Source organism: Aythya fuligula, chromosome 11 (genome assembly GCF_009819795.1).
Source record: "Aythya fuligula isolate bAytFul2 chromosome 11, bAytFul2.pri, whole genome shotgun sequence".
In the NCBI taxonomy this organism is placed as follows: Eukaryota; Metazoa; Chordata; class Aves; order Anseriformes; family Anatidae; genus Aythya; species Aythya fuligula.
Window position 1 is genome coordinate 2,791,105 of NC_045569.1, and position 19,539 is coordinate 2,810,643.

The 19,539-nt window shown below is 34.6% G+C and overlaps 1 protein-coding gene across 1 annotated transcript in view; it reads right to left on the minus strand.

Annotated features, from left to right (window-relative positions):
• Nucleotides 1-18,420, minus strand: part of WDR72 (WD repeat domain 72) — a 109,789-nt gene extending 91,369 nt beyond the window's left edge. The window contains exons 1-12 of the mRNA XM_032195171.1: nucleotides 18,268-18,420; nucleotides 17,044-17,150; nucleotides 14,161-14,239; nucleotides 11,138-11,309; nucleotides 10,530-10,606; nucleotides 9,385-9,504; nucleotides 6,931-7,076; nucleotides 6,491-6,587; nucleotides 4,748-4,889; nucleotides 4,029-4,271; nucleotides 3,255-3,475; nucleotides 1,697-1,892 (exon numbers count right to left, since the gene is read on the minus strand). Coding sequence (XP_032051062.1) covers nucleotides 1,697-1,892; nucleotides 3,255-3,475; nucleotides 4,029-4,271; nucleotides 4,748-4,889; nucleotides 6,491-6,587; nucleotides 6,931-7,076; nucleotides 9,385-9,504; nucleotides 10,530-10,606; nucleotides 11,138-11,309; nucleotides 14,161-14,239; nucleotides 17,044-17,150; nucleotides 18,268-18,420 — 1,753 coding nt within the window. The remainder of the gene's footprint in view (nucleotides 1-1,696; nucleotides 1,893-3,254; nucleotides 3,476-4,028; nucleotides 4,272-4,747; nucleotides 4,890-6,490; nucleotides 6,588-6,930; nucleotides 7,077-9,384; nucleotides 9,505-10,529; nucleotides 10,607-11,137; nucleotides 11,310-14,160; nucleotides 14,240-17,043; nucleotides 17,151-18,267) is intronic.
• Nucleotides 18,421-19,539: the final 1,119 nt, after the last annotated feature.

Consider the following 19,539-nt stretch of genomic DNA (forward strand, 5'->3'; position numbering starts at 1 on the left):
TAGGCTTTCCTGAGTATTCTCTCTAGGTATCATTTTTTCAGATATATATTTCAGTATATTTTTCAGCTATATTTTCACAAATACGGAAGAGAAATACAGAAGCTATTCACTAATGTAGCAAATAACTGCATCCCTTATTTACCAGATATTCCTTAATTGTGGTGACTGTAGTTCTCCTTCCAGCCTGATGTTATTAGCAAAAGATACAAAAACATCAATTAAAGGTGCTTTTAATTATCTTCACCCTTCTTCGTTATATAATATACATGAGTAGTGGCATCCATTTTACTTCCTGTGAAGCAGGCATTATTTTGATAGCTAAAGGGGACAAATATACTCTGATTTGTCTCCCTGGTATCATTAAAATCCTACACTATTAAATCTCAGTGATTCACAAAGAACTCACTATATTTTCACATGACTTCATCTAGTTGCACTAGAATACAGTTGCAACTGAGGTACATTTGTCTCCCTTTCAGTCCCTTAACTTCTTGGTCTGCTTTGCTCATTGCGTTGTGATAGAAAGGATTAGTCTTTTATAGTTTACTGCAAAAGTTTGCATTTTAACTTTACTTTTCTACAGATTTTGAGAGTCAAAATAATTTTCCACATTGCTAAACACACACAGCAGCAGCACTGAATTCACTCCACAATAAGTACTGCCCATGAGTGTTTTTGTTTGTTTGTTTGTTTTGTTTTTTAAATTAAGAAAGAACCTCTTATCCTTGCAGCGTGGTGAAAGTATCCCTACTGTCAGTAGTAAATTCAAAGCCCTAGACCGCTTAGGCATCACTTAATTTTGCAAAATGCTTTTTTTCCTGTGCTGACATGGCCTTCTCTAACAACACACATTTAAGGTTCCTTCCAACCTGAGCCTTTATATGTTTCTGATTCATTAAACACTTTTTCCATTGTATAACTGAGGACTCTGAAGTAAACACAGCCTAGACAGGGACTGCACTGAAATGATTTGTGAAGCAAACTGTGGTTCCAGTGTTATACAGGACACATAAAACTGTTTTCATGCAGCTTTAATATGCTCTGCATTTCAGTGCTTCTAGACTCATTATGTAATCTTTCCACCACACAAGGCACGTTACTCTGAACAGCACAGAAACACTATATTGCAACGCCTAGTGCAAGTACATTCTCCCATGTTCTGTTGAAAAGTTCAAATAACTGCATTTATTACACTTGTGAATCAGTCTTAATTTGGAGGAAATCTTCAGTTTAACTTTGAATACTCAGTTTTAGTTTTCCAAGTTACACACTTTTGAGCTTCACAATTATATCTAAGGTTTTTCAAATTAATTTTGCTGAAGAAAGCAGAACTTCATGCTATAATTTGGTATTGTTAAAACAGTAAATTTCTTTTGTTAATTCAAGAGAGCACATTGTTTTTATTCCTAGCTTCCAGAAATATTCAACTCTATTCACTACAACATCAGCTAATGATCCAATTGTCAGGATCTGACATAAGCTATTTTATCTTGAATCATATCTTGAACATATCTTGAACCATATGGAAGTTTTATATCATGCTTGTTATATGAAATTATATATTAATATAAAATTTTAGCTTCCTAAGTAAAATGTTCTACGTGTTAGTACTTCTGCTTCAGTAATCTGTAAGTTAGGTTTGTATAGCCTAGCATGACAGACAGACAGAACTTAAAGTGAACATATAACTTATTACCTGTTTCAATTTCCCAAACATACACTGAATCATCTTCACATCCAACAATCAACAGATTTTCAACAGGGTCAAATTTGATCTTCTTCACAGGAAACAGATGCTTTCTGGCATGTAGGAGACACTCTCTCTTCTGAAGGTGTAGAATAGCTACTGAGTGATCATTGCACACACAGCACACTATGCTGTGATCTTTAAACTGTAGAATAGATTAAGAACTTCATTATCAGTACTGCAAAAACAGCTATGACCACACCACTGATACAAGACTGGAGCAAGTTGCCTAGTGATTTATTTCCTGAAACATACTAGTTTGGGAAAATATTTTATTTCAGCCTATTTCTCTGATGCATTTTTAGCAGGCTAGCTGTAAAACTAATACACAAATAGGAAGATACACACCCACTCTGATTTTTCAAATATGAGAAATTTAAATACCATTAGTCCACATTACTTAGCCTGACAAAACACTGATTATATAACCAAAAATATAATTATCTGCAGATATCCTTGAAGAGAAAGTAGTAAAGAAATTAACTTAAGCCAAACTATTAATCATGTGATATAAACTTATATCAAGTCTTAAGGCACAAAAGCAAAGGGCAGTATATTTCTAATGAAAAACAGATATGTTGCAGTTTAATTTAAAATTGGATGGAATTGATTCTGCAAAGCCTCCCCTTTCCGCTAATAATTTTTGGTGACAAAGGAATTCACACTGAAAAAATTCAGCCCTTTAAGAACTGGATCATCATCCAAGCAGGTATTAAATCCCATCTAGATTCCAGAAAAAGCGCTAAGGAACCTTACAAACATTAAGAACTTGTGCCAGGCCTCTAGAAGGTATTCAATCGCATCACTGCTAAAGGTCTTTTAGACTGCTTAATCTTAATGGTATCATTAAGAAAACTCTCAGCCAATTATAAGTATCAAATGTAGGCTAAGACAAATGAAATGGGGACAGAATTTGCTCAGTGATTTTTCATAAATGGTTCAGTAATTTTTTTTCTTATGAATTCTTACTTCAAAATTAAATTAAAACAAATCAAGTTTTTCTAAAGCTTATAAAACACAACGGTGTACATACAACAGACTACAGAGATCTGTCAGGAACTAAATACAACCGTATAGATTGAAATACTATTTATATTGAAGTGCTATTGGTCTAATTCTTGTCTTACTACATTCAAATCCCTAACCTTATAGATCTACTTCTGAAGTTGAGAAGTGTAAACAGATTAAAATAGCTTGATAATCATAATATAAAAAAATGAGTAGACTGTTAAGAACTTCAATTTACTACATCACTTTTTTTTTTAGCACTTTTCTGAACCTCTGAAATTACAAATTAACAAAAAGTCACTGCCTTAGAGTTAAAAGTAACTTTCAAACAAGACGATTGATTAGTGAATGTAAATCAAAGACAAAATGTCACAGAAGTACCACCAGATAGTGTTTTCTTCTCATATATACAGATATATTTAACACACATGCATAAGTTTATATATATACTTTTATGTTTGTATCTATATTTGATACCTTTTATTATGTTTTTACTTACTTTGAAGTTTTCTGGAGATCGCAATAGCTCTATCACTGTACCAGCTTGCAGAATAAATTGGTGCAAGATTTCTCCAGTAAATATATTCCAGCAGATCACAACAGAATCCTGTCCCCCTGATAGAAGCCAGCTTGGATCAAACTTGACTGAGTTATCATGTGGATAAAGTAAACATGTAACTCTGCTACTATGACCATTCAAAACTTTATGAGATAGATTACCTGAAACAAAAGTATTTTTGTTCTTTAAAGACTATTATTAAATTAAAATAAAAATAAACACATTTGTTAATACCTTGATTCAGAAAACAAATACAACTAAGAATTTTCATCCAATGAGTTTTAGGCAAGACATCCATAGGATCAAACAATTTTAGACATTTTCCCAAAAGGAAGTACAAAGATTTACATTTTGAGATTCAGCTACTAAGATGTATCCTTTTCATTCCTTCAGTGGAATCATCTTTTTGAGGGAAAATAAAGAAGACTACTGCCCCTATCATGACATCCTGCAACCCAGGTTCCAGGTGATTTAATCCCTGCAGCCATTCCCAGATTCCTAACAGTGCAAAGCACCTTGGTAGTACTAAACTGTATCTTAGTAAGTTATCTACATAGGGAGGGAAAAGCCCATCATAATCTTCCTTTTCTCATTCAGAGCCTGACCATCAACTTCACTTTCAGTGAATTTTTACAGGGCTCATTGAAGGGGACATTGGAAGTATGAAGTATTCTGTGGTTGGCTGAGATAATAGGTAAAATTGTTAAAACTTACCTTTCAAAGACACATTTTCTAAAAGTCTTGCTCTTGCGGTTTTTAAGCCTAGTGTTATGAAAATTTTCCCATTTTCACAGCCACAGACAAGTTTATCAAGGCTGGGTATGTACACAGAGGAAGTCACAACTGCACTTTCAATTCCATATTTAGATGCACAAAGATGATCAATAATGCCTTCTGACATGGAAAGGTTTTTATCAAAGTTATCCTGAAGACTCCATATTGCTGCAATTGGGATCTCTGGAGTGAGGGTAGGGGGTGGAGAGAGGCAGGAACATTTGTTTTAAACCAAAACCAAACATACATTTTAGTTTCTCCATTATTTCCCTAACTTATCCCTTCTGCATCCTGAAGTTGGAAAGTCAGTTGCCGTTCCAACATTGGATCATACCTTCTCACTAAAAATCTTTAAGTATTATTACCTGTCCATGAAAAGCCACAAGTAGGATCAGCTAAGCAAATTCTGATGATGTTTAGTAAAGATGTGTTTATGGACAGGTGGAAATAGGGAGATTTGTTCAGTTATACATAGAAGTTGTGTCCATTCCTGGACACTCTTGATTGGTGTTGCCTCTAATTAGAGGCAATCATCACACTATATAGATGAGCACTATTTTTTTTTCTGTTAAAGCTTTTTCCATAAGAATAAGCATTCATGAAAATTGACTTAAAGACATAACTAAGGAGACTGTATTGAGAGTATAGATTTTCCAGACCTTTTGGGGAACCATCAAACATTGATGCAGGGACATCAGGAACATGCCACAAAGTGATTCTTCCTGAAGCTTCACCAGAAAAAAGAATCTTATAAAAAGGCTCCTTCCTTTCGTTCAGAAAGCCCATAACAAAAGGAAAACTCTACCAAAGAAACCAAAACAATAGCAAATCAGTTTTCTGTTGTAGAAGAATTGATCAAATAATGCAATAATTAATTGAAAATTCAAAGTTTCTGGCATCAAAAGCCATAGAAATCTAAAACAAATAAAGGTTGAACACTCAGATGTCACTAAGCTCTGCTTGGACCAGGTCTACTCTGTCTGGTGAAAGCCCCTCTGCTTTGCCAGTACCTTTGGCTGAACCTACATCTCAAATGGAAAAACGTACTTGGAGAGATCCCTAGGTTCACTGCCTCTAAGTGAAGACCCTGTATTGGCTATAAAAATTATTCATGCAGGAGGGTAAATACTTGAGCAGAAGTATAAGAAAATAGTATTGGACATTATTAAAAATGCATACATTTGGAGGGGGTCAACATTATTTTCCTTCCTTCACTGTAACCCTTGTATTTGCATGCTTTCTGTTTATTCTCCCCCCATGACAAATGACCTTTTGGCATCTTTCCCCAGTTAGGACAACTGTTTTTAGATCAGAAGGATTGTTGAGGGTAACATGAGTTGTTCTATTTTCCTTCAGCTGAAGGAAAATGTCAGGTTTCAGAGAAGTATGCAATACAAATGCTTTCTAAGAAAAACACACATAAAAAACCTCACATCTTCCAAAACCAATTTCAAACAAATTTCATAATATAATGGCTTTGATTCTGGTTTTGTTGCTATGCTGAAGGGTTAGATTTATTTTTGTTCTATTTTTCCAAAAGTAAGAAACCCCCACACAGATTTTCTACTTCCTAACTTCTATCCATTGTTCAGTATTTCTGTCAGCTGTTCAGCTGTTTTTCCTGACCTATTTCACTCTGGTCACACAAGGCAAAACAGTGAACCAAGATACAGATTTCAAACAAAATAGCTTAAGTGAACTCATCCAAGTGGTAACTTGGAAATTTGAAATTGATATACCCTGCCAATCATAAGTTCTTAAACAGAAGTAAAGATCACCTACTTTAATTCTTCCTCTTCTCTTACCAAAGAAGCTTCTTCAAGGCAGAGGCCATAGTTCTGAAGAGTCGTGGGTATTTTATGCATTCTGAGTACTGTCAGTCTGCTCACAATATAAGTTAGGCATGTGATTATGCCTCTGAAGGCTCAAGATAACAGTGTTCTAAATAAAGTGTCATAGACTCAAACCCCTTCAGCTTAAGATAGGTATACATGGGAACAACCTATTTACACAATTTCACTGAAACATGCATGCATATCTTAATAGAACAAGAATGAAACAACTTGCTTACATTTTGCTCACTTTTATTTACAGATGTGCAAATAAAAGGATCTAAAGCTATTTTAGACCACTTAAAGAAAAGCTCTGCCTGTATTACAAAAACAGAATAAAAGTCTGTAGATAAAGACACAGGATTTCTGTGAAAAATTGCCAGAGATTAAGACAATACATTATGAACACCTCCAAATTTACAAATAACTGTCCAAATGAAGGAATGCCTTACTTGTTTTATACAACATTCAGATTCGTTGATATTTAAACAATTTTTAGGGATCATTCTGGTAATTTACTAAAAGCATACAGCAGATTTTGAAGCTGACTGTAAACCTTTATGAATTTACCTTATTTTCCTTCACACCAGTAAAGCAGAGTAAATGAGGATAAACAGTTTCTTTCAGCACCTTGCCATCTGCAGGATATATGCTTCTAGAAAGCCCGCTGTATAATTTAAAAATAAGAGATTTAAAGAGTCATTTTTAGAAAGCAGAATGGTAATGTCCAAGATCCACACATTAAATTAAAAGTTACCAAGCAATTACAAGCGACTTTGTGAAATCACAGCACCAGCTGCCCAAGTTCTACATGGCTAATCTTATTTCTGTGTCCCCTGCTGTGTCAAACAAAGGCTAAGGGCTGTCAAATTCAGGGTAAATCTTTGAGTGCCAAAGTGGTTTTGTTCAGGTTTTTGATCATTTGCAACATGCAGAGATTTTCCATAATAAACCTCCCAAAGTTCATCTTGTACCTGAACTTTTTGTGTGAATTTCCCATCTGAGCCCACCTGTTTAGCAGCTGGTAGATGTAACTGTAACCATCTTCTGTCCAGATGATCAGTCTGTAAGCTGCTAGTACTTCTCCACCAGCAAAACACTGACCACTTTTACTGAACTCAGTACAGAGCAAGGAGAAGTCACAATAATCATAAACCTAACAGAGAGGAAAAACAGTAAAATATAAACAAACAGTACTGTCTCATTTTAGTTCAAGCTAGTTTTGTGCAAAGGATCAGTAAGTAAAACATAAAAGGTAGTTTCACTACAAAGTCAAGATAAAGACAAATCAGTTTTTGTACCATCAAAATGCCATAATATCTGAATCAAAACGTATCTGAAAGATAAACTGACAAAATAAAATTAAAGGCTTCTAGTATATTAGTAGATTTTAGATAGGGTTTAGGTTTTGCTTTGCATTTTTTATTATATAACTTAACAGACCAGTAAATATTAAAAATAATGAATTTAGTATGTAACAAGTATGACATTGAAGTCTGACAGACATTGAATACCTCTGTTGGTATTCTTTAAGAATTCTGTACAAGAAACTGCTAGTGTAACCAAAGCACATTTTCACGGAACAGATTTTCTTCTGTGTTTGGTAAACAGATTTTTATTTTTCACAAATTGAAAGTAAAGAATACATATAAAACATGTGTATAAATCCATTTGCTTGGAATAATTCTTGTAGCTTTTCCACTTATGAGGACTAAAAAAAAAGAAAAATAGCTTGTTTCCTCTGACCTTGCCATTTTAAACCAGAACAGGATATGAGCAAGGCAAACTGAATAAGTTTGTGCATGTTCCTAATAGCCCCATGCAGAGTTCTCTTAGCCACATTCAATAACTTATTCCAACAGTTTGAAGAAACTCTCATTCCAAAATCTTTCTATGAATTGCTCGTATAGGAGCTACTTCATATCTAACTCCCTCTATATTTTCATTACTATAAATTGAGTCACTAAGCACACATGAATCTTTACAACACATACCACATACCTTTCTAATTAAGTAGTAACATTCTCTTTTTCTTTAAAGCTATATGTTCATTAACAGACAAAATTTTAAAACAAACAACTTATACATCTATACCACCGCTTCAAGCAGTAAAATACTCAAATGCATAATGGAAATGTTACAAGAAACATGTGTCTTTTGTGAAAAATGTTATACAAATTTATAGAAAACAATGAATGTTACTTTCATTTCACATAAAACGTATCTGTTCTATATACAAAACTTATTAGTGCTTTTGTACAGACTTTAAATAGCACAAGAGAAGTCTCAAGAATATCCTATAAGTGTATTAGTTAAAGTTGACTCGAGTCATGTATGTGAGTTCCACACCCCATCCATCAGACAGTACTCCTTGGATCAGGTCCTTAATTTAATATAATTTTGAGCTGTTAGCACAAGAGGAATGTCACAACCAAGGTGAAAAATACTGAGTTTTCACACCATGGTTCAGACCAACTTTAAAAACACCAAATTACATTTTCAGTAACTACACAATCATCTGTTTTCTTAAAACTGAAACAGAAAGTGATAGTCTGGGCTGTTTGTTTTTGCTGGCTACTGTTAAAGGTACTGAGGCCCTGATGAAACAAAGGCTTCTAATTACTGAGGACTTGCTGACTATGGTTACCTCTGACATACTTAAACATTTATTGTGCGATTTCTTGAACCATAGAGTCACTTGGATTGGAAGGGACCTTAAAGATCATATAATTCCAATACCACTGCCATAGGGACACCTTTTACTAGACCAGGTTGCTCAAAGCCCCATCCAAACCAGCCTTAAACTCTTCCAGGAATGGTACAGCCACCAATTCTCTCAGCAACCTGTTCCAGTGCCTCACCACCCTCATAAGGAAGAAATTCTTTAATATCTAATCTAAAACTATTCTTTTAGTTTAAAACCATTACTCTTTGCCCTACCTCTACACTCCCTGATAACGAATCTGAGTCTCTTCAGCTTTCCTGTAGACTCCTCTTTAGGTACTGGCAGGCTGTAATAAGGTTCCCCCAGAGCCTTCTTTCCTGCAGGCTGAACAACCCTCCTTTTCTGCAGGCTGGAGAGGTGCTCCAGCCCCTTAATCATCTTTGTGGCCCTCCTCTGGACTCATTCTAATACTTCCATGTCCTTCTAGTATGTGTTTGTCTCCTTTTGAGATGCACTGCTGAGAAGGCCATAATATACCCCATTCTTTAAGTGTAAGTAATACTTGAAATTGATGGGATAGTAAGTATATTTCATGACAAACTTTTAAAGCAGAAATACTTTAATTAAAAATAAACACTTCATCTCAGTAAGGCAGTTAAAATAACAGGAGAGAGGACAGCACACATCTGACCATTAGTTAGCATTTTAACTTGAAGAAAAGTAGTATTTTCATGGATGAATTAATAAGCTTTTCAAAGTTACTAATAAAATTAAAAAAGAATAACGCTCAACAGCATACCTGCCAGCATATGGAGGACACCACTAGAAGGAGCCTTTCTGTGTAAGTGCAAAACCGTATTGCTTGACAGTTTAAACAGTCCAGAGATTTTGATTCCTTTTCACATACATCTTGCCTCTCCTTCACAGCACAAAAGGAAAAAAAGACAAGCAAATTATTCCAGATAGTTTTACTTTTAGAATAGAAAACATTTTTTCAATGTTTATTTGACATGTATTTTCAAAGCATAAGACATATTATTGATTAAAACTGTAATAAGAGAACAACGTTCATGAGTACTGTGCAGTAGGCTTCACAAGTACTGTGTAACCAGAAGACATTCTGCATGGCTCAGATCTTGATCTCGCTTTAAGTGATAATGAGCATGGAAAAGAACTAGAGGCAGGTTATGGATTGAACCTGCTGCCATGAATATATGCTAAGTATTCTTCAGTCAAGAAATAGCTACTACCACCCATAGAGTGACATTATCAGATTCAAAATAGCTAAAGAATATTCTGCATTCCCAGTCATCCAAACCAAGCCATTGTATTCCAGTTCTAGCACCTGTGCATGTCAAGTGACAGCTGTTGATATTAACATAAAATTGAAGAGAATAAGCGAGTTTGAAGATGGACAAATAGGTCATGACACAGTAATAGTTTTCCAAGTGAAGACAGTATAATAAAAAAAAATAGAAGAAAGACTAGAGGACCATCTTGAGAAAAAGCAACAAGATGGAAGAGGACATACAAAGAGTAAGTTTTAAAGAGCTTTGAGTTTAAAGGAATGAAAAGGTTGCAAGAACTGAGTGACATTATTGAGATAGTAGAAAACCATTACAGCTTCAGCACCATAGAATATGGAAAGATATGAAGCCTGGGTAGAAAACTGCTGCATCAATTTAAGAGCTGTCCAATGACTCAAATAATTTTAAATTGCAATAGGGGGATTTTTTTCCTCAGATTTTTTTTTTTTTTTTTTTTGAAACTTAGTGAGGACTAACATCTTCATCAAGGACACAGACAATACTAATCAATCTGGTTTAATTCATGTCCAGAAGATTCTCACTCATTTGTGCTTTGTTTCAGTACATCCTTCACTTGAGGATATTACTATATTTTTTTATTGTTCCAATTATCATTTCACAGCTCATACAAACTGACCTGTATGCTAGTCAGAGATGAAGATAGCTCCCATACTTTCAGAACTCCGGTTATAGACACTGCAACCAACGAGTCTTCTGTCAAAAAGGCAACAGTGAGACAATTTGAAACCAAGTCCAAACAGTGCCTAACACCAAAGGAGAACCTTGGTATAGACAATGGTGTTGTACACAGTACTAAACCTGATGGATTCTGCAGGGTACTGTTTAAATGAAATATTAAACAACTAATTTGTACATTGAAATACAAAGCATACAAGCAAATAGTGAATAACTATTTTGCTTTATAGATATGTTCCAACAGAAGATAAAACAGGAGTTCAACACCCAAAAATTTCCCTGATATTACCAAATTAATTTGTAATTACACATTAAAGTAATGAGTTGCTTACTATTGTAGAGACCATTTGTTTTTCCTTTAAGATACTGAATGAAACATGACCAGCATTATAAGTATGTAAACACCTTTTAAGGTATCAACAATGAAATATTAACGTCCTGTACATAACTGCTCTGCAAAGCATTAGATATTTGTAAATCTAAAATTCTACTATCTATACAAAAAATATTATGTAAATTGACTTACATAAATACATCTATAACATATACCTTGAATTCTTGCAGAGTGAACAATACACATACAATTTATCCAATCAGAAGACTGAGAAGACAAAGTGTGCAGAACACCCAAAGTTTTAGCATCAATAATAAGAACATCTTGATATTCTCCACAACAAAGAAGCCAGCCTTCACCTGTCATTCGGAATGAGCAATGGTAGTACTGTGCAAATGGAAAGAAGCATCAGCATACAGAGCTACGTAAGTGTGCATACATATTTTTTTACAGTAAGCATATCATACTTGAATTTTTATTTAACAATCAAAGAATTACTAAAAATATATAGTACACAGCATGAGTCAATACACCATTTTGCCTATGATACAAGTGTTCCACATATATTTACAACAATTTAATAGACATATATTAAAAGAGGTACTTAATATTAAAAGTGTTATCTGCCCTGCCTACTAGGATTTTTGAAAATGATTAAGGTGTTAGTTCTAATTATAAATTGCTAAGGAATTTGCTACTTGTTTCTCTGAGATAGTGTTTGGAGGGAGATGAGATCAAATTTCCATCACCAAGAGGTACATAAGGACATGGGAAAAAAATCAGGTATAAACCACAGAGGATTCATAATGAATTCTCAATTATTTTTCAGAAATAATTTCTGCTCTGAGATATTATTCAGTATGACACTAATTGCTTTGGTGTTCAAAAGAACAATTCTTTCTTAAAAGGAAAATAGAAGAAACACACACAGAAAAGTACTTGAGAACAGATGACAAGGGTGCAGAGTAATTATGAAGATTTTTTTGTGAGGTGTCTTATGTGCAAGCATATTTGCATTTCATGTTATATCTGTTTATAATTGTACAGAATTGCTATAAATACATAAGCAATAGCATGTAAAAAAGCTTTCAAGCTCTCGTTTTTTAATGATGTTATCATGTAGTCAGAGATAAGTATCTAATAACAGAGTTTTTGCCTTTTGTTTAAAATCCTCTCTACTAATTTTAGCTAGATAATTCTCAGACTATCAGTTAAATAATTGAAGTCTAAAACCAAAAAGATAAATACGTGAGAAGAGGATAACTATTGTCACAGAAATAAATAATCAGAAGGAAAAATGTTTAGAAATAGGAAACTTTTGTAACTGGTACTCTTAAACTAGACTAGAACAGGAATATTTGTATAGCCAGTCCTCTAAGAAGAGATTCCACACTGCTTAAGGTCCCACAAACAGTTAGGAGTTGACCCTGGTGTTAAGTTTCATTTCAAACTGCAAATATTGTTTGTACTGTTTGATATTTGCAATTTACACCAGAACCACCTATGCTGAACAAAAGGAAACACTAAATAAGAGCATTAACTAAAAGCAACATTTTAGGACAGTGATGTTATCAAAGAGAGTATGCACTACATTTCCCAGGCGATTACATTCTGTATGAAACTATTCTTTTTCAGGTCCTACTATGCCACACACAGCTATTCTTCAAAGGAAGAAAAAGACCTACAGCAAAACAAGTAAGCTATTACTAATACTTGAAAATTGAATTTTAAGTATAACTTTGTTCTAGTCACATTATTTTCTTTCCTATGAAAGTTTTCTTAGATATTCATATTTTCCTTTAGCCATATTGTCAAAGCTATAGATGAAAAATAATTATCTAGCCATAAGTAACTTCTCACCTCCTAATAGAGAAGTAATACTTCTGAAGTACTTGTTTCTCCTACTTGAAGGATAAGAATTAAGCTTCTGTTTCTGATCATCACAAAAGGACACAGATTATCTGATAATCAGCTAGGCCAGATCTGTCTGCTTCTTTGCAAACTTCTCCATAACTCACTATTAAGATCTAATTAAGCAACACACAGATCATACTGTGCTTCAATTACATAACTGGGGGCATTAATATTGTGTGTGCGTACAAACGAAATCATAGATACTTTATAATAAACACATACAAATTAGAGGAATAGCTTTTTACGCTGTTTATACATACACATATTGGTGCATATATAAATAAACATATACATTTTTAAGAAGCGATTCATCAATATTTTTATTTGGTAGTTTACCTAAGCTTTTCCTTCTTCCCTTTATCTTTGACAGTTATGTTTGAATTCATCACATCAACCAAAACATTGACATGAAAAACAGTGTCTGCTGGAAGATTAGCAGAATGTGAATGCTGAATTCACCCATAGTTTAAGAGTCACATGAGAACTCAGTGAGGTCTCAGATCTTCAACGTTTGCAAACTTAGTTCCACCACAGACTTCCCCACTGAATATAAGCAGCATTTTAATTAACCAAGGAATCCCGAGTTCTTCTCTTACTAATACTTTCATAAATAAATACATCTATCTGAATCAAATTCACACATGCTGGGCTCCTAAATAATACCTGTGCACACACACATTTTAAACACCCTCATACTCCAATATCTGGATATTTAGTGTACCTGATACAGTTAAAGCCAAAAACTTGGGATCATCTGAAGAAAGATTTAAAGCAGTTTGGCCTCCGAAAAAAAAAAAAAAAATACTCTGTAATCTGCCCCTGAATTCTGCAATGAAAGTACATTTTTGGAAGCAGTCTTTTAGAAGATAGCCATTAAGCATCAAAACCTCTCAGATGTGTTTGAAAATAAGATCTTCTGCAAACTGGCTCACTGTATTTGCCTTGATTGCATGTAATTCAGAAATACATCAAAAACTAACATTAGACCTGAAGTTCCCATGCTATTTTAACACAGGACAAAAGTAAATATTACAAGACAGTGGCATTTACCTGATGACCAAGTTTTATAATATATTAAGTGACATGGCATTCTAGACATCTGTGGCTTAAAATCAGTTTGATTTGAATAATGAATACAGATGAACATAAATTCTAGTTATTTTCTTAGAAGAAGGTCAAAAGGAAAAATAACAAAGCTAATGCAACAAATTTTCTTTGAAGTCTATTTTAGCTATGTTTAAAACTATGCTTCTGAAAAATCACGTTAATAAAGCAAACTCCTCTTGTAATGAACAGACATTCCATGAAAAGTTGCTATACTTACATAGATTGCTGTGTGCCTATAAGGAAGCTTTGTGTTCTCAATGCACTGTCCACTAGCGACATTCCAAACACACATCTCCCTGCCAAAAACAATTTCATATTACTCTGTCATTTCCACTCAATTGGCTGGAATAATTTTGTACCAAGTTTTTCTTTAGTGCTGTACTTAAGTGCAGTCTGATCGTTCATGGGGCTTTTTGTTACAGATTACTGGGTAAGAAAATGTTGTGGTCATTAGCAGGGGATGACATACAGTATCTGTTTCTTTTTGTTTTGGTAATTATACCCTGCTACCTCACAGCAAACCTGACTTTAAGGCCAACTCTTTTCTACAACAAATTGTAGGTATACTGCCATTACAGCTCGTCAAAGTGTCACTGTAACTATCATTCGTTGGAATGACATCCTCCTGAAAATGATTCATTTCACTGAACTTAAACCACGCGTTTTGAAAAACAAAAACTGAATGCTGCTGCAGAACAGGCATCGAGGGGAACTGATGCATTCTGTTAAGACTAAACAGTGCCACCGTGAGGCTGTTCCTGAACTGTCTTTACAACGTGAATATCTGCAACAATTACAGCTGCACTTAGTTACATTTAAGAGTAATGTTTGAGAAAGACTCACTAGCTAGTCTTCATCAAGATATTCAGCATGCTTTGAAATCAGAGTACAACAGAAACATAATCAATTTAAATGTTGTGTCATTTTATGATTTCTCTAATTATACTTTAAGACATTTTCTGTAAGAAGACTTGAACATATTATGGAAAAATATTTTAATATATCAGAAAAACTCAAAGACTTGCATTTTATTCTACACACCAATATTCATAGTTTGAGAAATTAAAAATATTACTTAATTTACATTTTTCAACTAAATGGGAGGAGTATAATCTATACTTACACAGTGTATCAATCTGTAGACCAAAAAATCATAATTTAATTCTCTCACTTTATTAGTCACTTTAAAGCAATGAATTTCTTCTTGGTGATATCAGAATATGAAAATTAACTTTACCACTTCAGCTACATTGCTATCCATACATGCAAACATGCACATATTAGACTGGAATATGACTTCAGCTTCTGTATGTTGCACTTAATTTACTTTTTGTACCACAAGGAACAAGTAATGTAACATGTTGATAACCCTGTCCTACAGGGCATACTACATGCAGACAAAGTGAAATTTTGTTCACATCAGTGAAAGATTCTGAATCATTATGGATTGATCTCAACATTTGCGTATAAGAAAGAGAAAGCGTCTGATATTCATCCTTCTGGAATAAGTCAGTTACAGAAACACTCAAGATACTGACATGGGATTTAGGCTGGGGGGAAACAAACATCTTCCACACAATTTCCTCAATCCAAGGAGATGGAGGGTTGAAAGTGGGAGAGAACTGAATGATTCACAGGCCAGACAGTACAGTTGGACAGACTCCACATCTCCTGAAGAGATTACTGTTGGTAATTACCTCAACTTGACACTGCAACCTTCCAGTAAGCAATGATAGATGCTTTGCCTGTATTCAGTACAGATGAAAGGTAAGCTATAATTTGGTAGAAAGTACACATTTAAAGGGGTCTGAAGACTAGTACTACCAATATCCATTCCAAGCAAGCCCAATGATATGTTCAGATGCAGAACCTTCAGAATATGAACTTCTTTCTTCACAGCATACCTATAGCAAAAGAAGTCTTGTTTGTTTCTTAATGTGTTTTATCCCAGTTTTTTTGTGAACACAGTATACATGTATTTTCTCCCAATATGATCTGGAAATAACATTGCACTAACAGAACTTCAAAATTAGGATGAAAAATAGTTTCATCTCTGAATCTTTGATTAAAATTGTAAGAGGTCAATAAAAAGAAGTTCTGTAGACTTATCTCCCTTTCTGCATTCTTTACAGGTTAGACCATCCCACTGGGAAGATAAAAGTAAGCAGTTTTGGGTTCAGAAGCCCAAACCAGTTTGTTCAGTTATCCTCTTCCTGTAAATCAAATATTGAGACAATTAGATCCTAGCAGCTGGTGATGGTTGGAAAAGAAACAAGCCTTCCAATGGTAAAGTAGTACCCTTAGGATGATGAGAAATGTAACTTGAAGAAGGGCAATTGACAGGAGCTCATAATGGGAAGAGGTTTTAAAGCTGTCCTGTTAAATGGAAAAGATGAACCTAATATGAGAAGGGAACTGTATAAAGTAGCAAGACAAATTTATTTAAGAACAACCCATAAGGAAGTAATAAACTGACTAACTGCTTTCAAAAGCTGAAAGCCTGAACAGATGGGCTTCAAATTCCAGCTGAAAGAATTATCAAGTATTCAGAGGAAAAGAAGACTCAAATGTTACCCTGCAAGAACTGGAGAAATTAGTTTGACTCAAGTGGTGGGCCAAGTCACTACAAACATAGTAGAGAATCTGCAAGATCAGGAGCCTCTAGAAGGACATGCTCCAAAATAGCTAGTCAGATTTGGTCACTGAGCAAGCATAAACTGGACATAGTACGTGAGCCTCCTTTACCAATTCTGTTCCTGAGACTGAACTCAGGAAGGAAACACTACAATACTAAAAATTTTAAGCATCTTGATTCCCTGCTGCAGGTTGGGATTCTCCATTTGAATGGAGCCTAGCTGACCCTCATTCTCCTGACCACTAACTAGATACCTGAAACTGGCAAACCCTTCTGCTGTCCAAGACGTCGGCTCCCAGTTAGCCTATCATATGATAAATATAGTCATTATCATAACTAAATGTTATCCTTTTCATAGCATAGAGGAAGTGGATTAAAGACCCTTTGCTAAATGCAGAATCTGACCTATATGTGCCATACATTTCTTGATTCAGGAAATGAATAATTGAGGATTCAGTTACCTACCCATTTTCAGTAGCACTTACTACGTATGGTTGTTTCTCAAATTCTCTTGCTTTTGCCAAACAAGTTACAGAAGCAGTATGGCCAAAGAGAATTTCTTTAGATGAAATCTAGGAGAATAATACAATGGTTTAACTTAAACAGAGCATTTTCTGTATAAGCTACAAAGATCTAAAAAATAGAGATACTACTTGTAGATGTTATCAGTAAGTGACAATGTGTTCTATATTCTTGCATTCTTGAATGATGTTTCTGGGATGCACAGAAATGTGCAAAGACTATGCAGTTTGCACACTGGCAGTATGAAGTACAGTGTTTGTAAATTCTTCAGAAAAAACAATTTCAAGACTACAGTGAATACAGAGTGTCAAATGTAATACAACTGGTAATGTACAGGAACTCTGGCCCTTGCAGTACTACATACAGCAAAAAATGGCAAAGCAAAGTAGGGAACTGATATAGCAAAACTCTTAAGAATACGCTTAATACTATGTTTCAGTAACCCCTTTGATTCTGATGAGCTTCACTAAATGCAAAGGTCATCTTAAAGGAAAGAGGTAGCCCCATAAAAAACAAAAAAAAAAAAAAAAAAAAAAAAAAAAAAACACTAAAGTTTCAAGCCATACTCAGATGATGTCAAAATCTAAAACAAAGCCATCCCTCTAGGAACACAGTCAAAAGTTACCATTGCTTTGACTTCATTCCATTTTGAGGAAAATAAATGTGAAAGAGTAGCAATAAGCCAGTAGGTTTGCAGCTTAATTATACCAAAAATATGTATTTGCAATATTTCATCTTACTACTTCCATCTTTTTACAAGTTTTTCCATTAACTTGGTAGAGAGCTCTTTTTTTTTTATATATAAATAGGTGTTTAATCCTGAAATGTTAGGCCACACTCATCAATTGGTTTAAAGAAAAAGACACTTCACAGGATATGAATTAAAATAGTAGCATATATTTTATATTACTGTGAGTTACAGCAGAACTCACAGCACAATTTCAAATTATAATTATACAGGTCAATGATCATCTATGAAAAGTTTTCTGAAGTCCACAAATAACAGGTTATTCATATAGGTATTTCAACATTTATAACTTTGCTTCATGAGTTTCCTATAACAAGTCTCACACTCTTTAATAATTAATTTAAGTGCAAGAGTATGGGTAATTCCACTGTTGGTAATAAAAGAGAAAACTCCAGTCCATCAATTTGGCAGACACAAACCTTTAATTCTGATGAAAGATCCCAGAGACATATTTGTCCCTCTTGACTTCCTGTAACAATAGTCTGCTGGTCATCTGTAATCATAATAGCAGTGATGCTGTGAGAGGGAGCAATTTTGCCCCACACTGCCACAGCCTGTACTGGTACATTCATAGCTGGCACCTGAAAACAGAAACAAGTCAAAATGATTTTAAGTCACATGTGATTAAAAAAAAAAAACACGACACAACCAAGAGCAAAACACAATCAAATAATTGAATCAACATTTGATAAGGGGAGCTACAGAAAAGATGATGACATTTTGAAACATTTTCTAGTTGTTGCCAATATCCCACTAACACTTCCATTGAAATAGATACCCATTAATAGCTTATATGTACAATGGGACAGTGAGGTAATGTGCTGCTATTTTAAATTTCTGCAGTAACAAACAGGACCAGTGTTAGATACCAGTACTATCACAATACTGAAGTATCAGCAACAGGAGTCCCGTACAGTCTCACACAACCTGCCTTAGATCTGATGGGCACATCACTATTTTTGCCCTAAGTTTTTATTGGTGGAGTGCACCATGCCTACTTTCTACCTCCTAACAAGCAGTGCTGTTCAAGCTCAGCAGCAAACTATAGGATACGGATGACAGGGGAACAGGGATATCAGTAAAGAGTCTGTGGTTCCTATAAGGTTAAAGCTTCCTTTAAGAAATGGGGTGCTCGAAGGACAGAATGGGAGGTGGGTCAGGGACAGAAATGACACCTAGGACAGTGAAAAATTCTACCCTCAACCACTGAGCATAATCTCCTACAGATGTGACCCAAAAGGAAGATGGGGGCAGACCTGCAGTTAGTAAGCATGTAGTAGAACAAGACTGTTAATTCTTCCTAACTCATATATCCTTTGTCTGAAAGATTTGTCAGCGTAATAGGTTTCAACCACTACTGAGAAAAAATAGTTTATTGGAATTGTCCAAAATGACTACTAGTCACGAGATTTTTATGAACTGCATTTCTAGGAAACTATTACAGTGTCTGTTCAGACAACAGTACTTACAAGATCTTCCTTATTAAACAAGTTCTACTTTTTTTGTTTCTAAAAACTGATGCACATTTGTTTTAAAAACACTTCAGCTTACTAGCTGGACTCTGTACTAGTTTTGCTTCAAACAAAGTCTTGGGGAGGAAACTGCTGTCTCAGTCACCTCACAAGCCTTCTGCCTTTTTTTGGATTCAGTGTTTTTCAATGCTTTTTCATTCATGTGTTCCTAAGTGCAAC